The 5,225-nt window shown below is 35.3% G+C and overlaps 1 protein-coding gene across 2 annotated transcripts; it reads left to right on the top strand.

The window, feature by feature from the left end:
* The first annotated feature begins 1,200 nt into the window (after positions 1 to 1,200).
* Positions 1,201 to 4,728, top strand: LOC136218585 (trifunctional UDP-glucose 4,6-dehydratase/UDP-4-keto-6-deoxy-D-glucose 3,5-epimerase/UDP-4-keto-L-rhamnose-reductase RHM1). Of its 2 annotated transcripts, none has more exons than XM_066005557.1 (3): positions 1,201 to 1,355; positions 2,311 to 3,895; positions 3,990 to 4,728. In XM_066005557.1, the coding sequence occupies exons 2-3, from the start codon at positions 2,324 to 2,326 to the stop codon at positions 4,431 to 4,433; spliced, it is 2,016 nt and encodes a 671-aa protein (XP_065861629.1). In that variant the 5' UTR covers positions 1,201 to 1,355; positions 2,311 to 2,323; the 3' UTR covers positions 4,434 to 4,728. The 2 variants fall into 2 exon arrangements, with proteins under 2 accessions (XP_065861629.1, XP_065861630.1); XM_066005558.1 differs by having other exon boundaries at positions 1,212 to 1,355; positions 2,314 to 3,895.
* Positions 4,729 to 5,225: the final 497 nt, after the last annotated feature.

The following is a 5,225-nucleotide window of genomic DNA, read 5'->3' as shown; positions in this document are numbered from 1 at the left end:
CCGTGCTATGGAATTAATTGTGAGAAAATTTTATTAAGGGTTAAAGTTACCTAATAGTTCCATTCACCTTCCTCCCATTTGGAACTAAACTCTATCTCACAAGGGATCAACAATTTCATCTCTAAAAAATGGAACTATAACAACTGTTGTTTTATAAAAACAAAGCAACAATGCAATTGAGAACAAAATAACTACTATATATGAAAAAATCGAATAATTACCTTCAGAAACATCAGGATTTCCTATAATTTTTGACATCTTTGCGTTTCCTAATTTTAGTTGTCTAAGGATCTTCTATTTCTATCGGATTTCTTCAGTTGGAGATATCAAAGTTCATATCCTCCAAATTCTGGAAGAAAATGCTATTAAATAGTTTATCAATGGAAACCGATTCTAAATAGACATGAATCTCTTAATAAAGTAATAACAAATTAGAAGACTATATTATTTAAATAAAGAATAAAATTATAAAACTATATTATAAGAGTATGAAAAACAAAACTAATACGTCATCAAAACTAAAGGTTGATAATGACTTTGGTTTAATGGTGGATACTATCTATCATGCTTTATATATAGGTTTATTTGTGACTTTTAGATTTCGTTCGCTTTGTGTTTTTTCATCTTTATGTAACTCTTAATTTTTATTATTATTTTAATTAATAGACTCGTAATTGGCAACCTTTTATTATTATTATAAATTATAAATACATATAAATGACTTTTTAATTTTTATTCTATTATTATTAATTAATTAAATATTTTTATTTTTTATTTTTTACTACGTTGATAACTAGTCAAAAAGTCTCTATAACATTTCTTCTCATTTCTCTCTACTTCCACTATTATATATATATATAATATAAAAAAAAAAACTTTGAAAGCAAGTGTGGATATTACACGAGTAATTAAAAAATTGAAATATACATTTGTATTTATTTTCCCTACTTCCCATCCCACCTCTTGCCAACCAATTGTTAGTTGCCAATGCCATGCATGTAGCTCACTTTATTCCATTTCATATTTCGAGCAAAACTTCTCTTTTGCAGACAAATCTTTTCCATCTCCCAATTTTACCACTACCCCCTAACAACCACAAAGGAAATTAATTAATATGATTCCTGTAATATTTGTACCTCCAAGGCTATTATTGTCTTTGCATCTATCATTTGGCAACTTTAATGGTGGGCACATGTATACATACACGATATGTACCTATATATATCGACTCTCTACCATCCGCTTCTCTAACTATTCCCTCCTTCTGCTCTTCCTTTCCTTGTCCGAGTCTTTCTCTTTCCACAATTTTGAATTCTGTATCTGGGTTTTGCTTCATCTTGACCTAAATTGGATTTGTAAGTCAATCCTTCATTCTATTTCTGTTTTTTTTTTTTTTTTTTTTTTGCTCTTGTTTTTCTCCTGCGTAGGCGTGATTTTAGTTTCCTTGGATCTTGGGATTTTGCTCTAGTTTAACCTATTTTTTCTGATCTGAATGTTCTCGTTGTTAGATCTGTTGCTAAAGGTGATGGATTTTGTCTCTTACTTTGTCCAGCATTGCTTGATCTACATTTGTTGCTTATTTGAATCTGGATCTCTGCTGGAACTAGGGACATTATATTAGATGATGTTACATTCAGTCTCCTTGAGGCGCCTTTTCAGATTGCTCATATGTTGTCGATCTGTTCTGAATTATGTAGTGGATCTGTTAATTTAGGGCTGATCTTGATCTTCATTTGGTCGATTGAGAATTACTCATCATTTTTTAACTGGAATTTCTGTAGATTTTGATTTGGCGGAGGAATGAAAAACCAAAGCTGAAATTTCTAGCTTTTCTGTTGGGCTGTTTTTCCTTTCAATAAATGATCAACTCCAATGATATGTTTGAGTAATTGGGTTTCGATTCAGTTTATTTGTCACAGATTGTTCATGTCAGTGAAACAAAGTAGGATCAGATTAGATTTCCTTATTCTGCTCCTTCGGTTTTTCAACTACCAACTAATTTTATTTTATTTTATATTTTTTGGTATTTTCCTTTTGTATTTTATGAAGCATACTATTATTTTATTATTTGATGAAGTGGAATTTTCTTCCTCGGTGATTGCATTGTGATCTACTCTTTCTATTTTATTCCTTTGTACAATAGTTTGTGTAGAATGAACGCTGTGCCGTGCCCTTTTGCCATTTTATTATTCACTTTGAGATCGAGATCTTTTGATCCTTGTTTCGTTTATTGCGTTGTTGTTGCATGTTTGCTTTGGTGTATATTTAGCTGTAGATTTGAAATTTAATTTATGTATGTTTTCTGTGTAGAAGTTGTTTTGGCATGGCTTCTTATAGCCCGAAGAACATCCTCATCACTGGGGCTGCTGGGTTTATTGCATCCCACGTTTGCAATCGCCTTATCCGTAATTACCCTGATTATAAGATTGTCGTCCTTGACAAACTTGATTACTGTTCAAATCTGAAAAACCTTCTTCCATCAAAATCATCCCCTAACTTTAAGTTTGTCAAGGGTGACATTGGCAGCGCTGACCTTGTTAACTTCCTTCTCATCACTGAATCCATTGACACTATTATGCACTTTGCTGCCCAGACCCATGTCGACAACTCCTTTGGAAACAGCTTTGAGTTTACCAAAAACAATATTTATGGTACCCATGTTCTGTTAGAGGCATGCAAGGTCACTGGCCAGATTAGAAGGTTCATCCACGTGAGCACAGATGAAGTTTATGGGGAGACGGATGAAGACGCTGTTGTAGGAAACCATGAGGCGTCTCAGCTCCTACCTACTAATCCATATTCTGCAACAAAAGCTGGTGCAGAAATGCTTGTTATGGCATATGGTAGGTCATATGGATTGCCTGTGATAACAACCCGTGGGAACAATGTTTATGGGCCTAACCAGTTCCCTGAAAAGTTAATTCCTAAGTTTATCCTATTGGCTATGGAGGGGAAACCTCTTCCAATCCATGGAGATGGTTCTAATGTGAGGAGTTATCTGTATTGTGAGGATGTTGCTGAGGCATTTGAAGTCATCCTTCACAAGGGAGAGGTAGGTCATGTTTACAACATTGGAACTAAGAAGGAAAGAAGAGTGATTGATGTGGCTAAAGATATATGCAATATTTTCTCAACGGACCCTGAAACAAGCATCAAGTTTGTGGAGAACAGGCCATTCAATGACCAGAGGTACTTTCTTGATGATGAGAAGCTGAAAATCCTTGGATGGGCAGAACATACCACATGGGAGGAGGGACTGAAGAAGACTATGGAGTGGTACATGCAAAATCCTGATTGGTGGGGTGATGTAACTGGAGCCTTGCTGCCTCATCCAAGAATGTTGATGATGCCTGGTGGGAGACACTTTGATGGTTCTGAAGAGAGCAAATCTGCATCGTATGTCTCAAATACTTCTAATCAGAGCAGAATGGTCACTCCAATTCCCAGAAGCACCAGCAGCGGATCTCCTCGAAAACCCTCTTTTAAATTCTTGATCTATGGTAGGACTGGATGGATTGGAGGTCTCCTTGGGAAGCTGTGTGAGAAACAGGGAATTCCTTTTGAATATGGAAGGGGGCGCTTGGAAGATCGATCATCTCTTTTAGCAGATATTCAGAATGTTAAGCCAACCCATGTTTTTAATGCTGCTGGCGTTACTGGTAGACCCAATGTTGATTGGTGTGAATCCCACAAGGCAGAAACCATTCGCACAAATGTTGCTGGAACTATCACATTAGCAGATGTTTGCAGAGAGCATAACCTCTTGATGATGAATTTTGCTACTGGCTGTATATTTGAGTATGATGCTGCTCATCCGGAGGGTTCTGGCATTGGGTATACTGAGGAAGACAAACCTAATTTCATTGGCTCCTTTTATTCAAAAACCAAGGCTATGGTAATTTCTTACTCTGGACTTTCTGATTCTACATTTAGTTTCACTCCTAAATACACAGATATTAATGTTTGTTCTTTTAAAAAATCATGACCAGGTGGAAGAGCTCTTGAAGGAATACGAAAATGTATGTACTCTGAGAGTTAGAATGCCAATCTCATCGGATCTTAACAACCCGAGGAACTTCATTACCAAGATTTCTCGATACAACAAGGTTGTTAACATTCCAAACAGCATGTCAATCTTGGATGAACTTCTACCAATTTCGATAGAGATGGCTAAGAGGAACTTGAGGGGTATTTGGAACTTCACAAACCCAGGTGTGGTGAGCCATAATGAGATTCTGGAGATGTACAAGAGTTACATTAACCCAGAGTTTAAATGGGTTAATTTCACACTAGATGAGCAAGCGAAGGTGATTGTTGCACCCCGAAGCAACAACGAGATGGATGCATCCAAGTTGAAGAAAGAATTCCCAGAGTTGTTGTCAATCAAGGGGTCCCTGGTCAAGTATGTGTTTGAACCCAACAAGAGAATCTAAACAAAACCAACAGTCATAAAATCTTATTTTGCATAAATATGTTGCTAAGATATGCTTTAGTATTACAAGTGTAGTCTACTAGTTGTTTACTGTAAGATTGTCACATTGTCCATCCTATTGTCCGGAGTTGTATTTTAGTCTGCCTATTGTTCTTTTCCACACTGAACTTCAGCAAGCAGTCATGCACAGCTGCAGCCAGCTTATTAGATATTTTTCTTTATACATGTCCTTGTTTTTATAAGAATTGGAACATGATTTCCTTTTCCCCAATCCAACTAATCTGCCCGTTGATGAAGATCCAGAATTCAAATGCAATAATAAGTTAACTGTAGAATGTTTGCAATGGAGATTATGCTTTATAAAACCTTTTCCATTTGGATAGTTGAGATTTTCTAAAATTTTGCCTACTTTCCAATGAGATTATAATGTAGAAGAAGATATGTAATAGGTTTTTCTTTTGTTGATTGGGTTAGACTCCTTCTTGTTTGCCTTTTACAACTGAAAAGTAACTGTTTATAATAGTAGGGAATATTTGCTTTTTGGAAAATGAGTCTTTTCCAAAGACAACCAGTAAACCGGGACAGCAAGTAGTCAAACGGACTCTATATCAATTCAAACATATATTAGAAACGTGAAGCAATATATTTTGCAAGCAAAATGAAATTTCGGGGAGGCACATATCAATCAATTCTTTTAGTAAATAATGTTGCAAGCGTCTTTAGTTCTAATATTTGTTTGTTTTTATATTTTATTTAATATATTGTTTAATCATTATATTTTAATAATACATTG

The sequence above is a fragment of the Euphorbia lathyris genome, chromosome 2 (assembly GCF_963576675.1).
Source record: "Euphorbia lathyris chromosome 2, ddEupLath1.1, whole genome shotgun sequence".
Lineage (NCBI taxonomy): Eukaryota > Viridiplantae > Streptophyta > Magnoliopsida > Malpighiales > Euphorbiaceae > Euphorbia > Euphorbia lathyris.
The sequence above is the reverse complement of the archived record's forward strand: the minus strand, read 5'-3'. Positions and strand labels throughout refer to the sequence as shown.

Bases quoted from the DNA above. Each gene is read 5' to 3' on its own strand.
- LOC136218585 (XM_066005557.1), top strand. From the start codon at position 2,324: ATGGCTTCTTATAGCCCGAAGAACATCCTCATCACTGGGGCTGCTGGG. The intron at 3,896-3,989 runs GTAATTTCTTAC...AATCATGACCAG, and splicing joins ATTCAAAAACCAAGGCTATG to GTGGAAGAGCTCTTGAAGGA.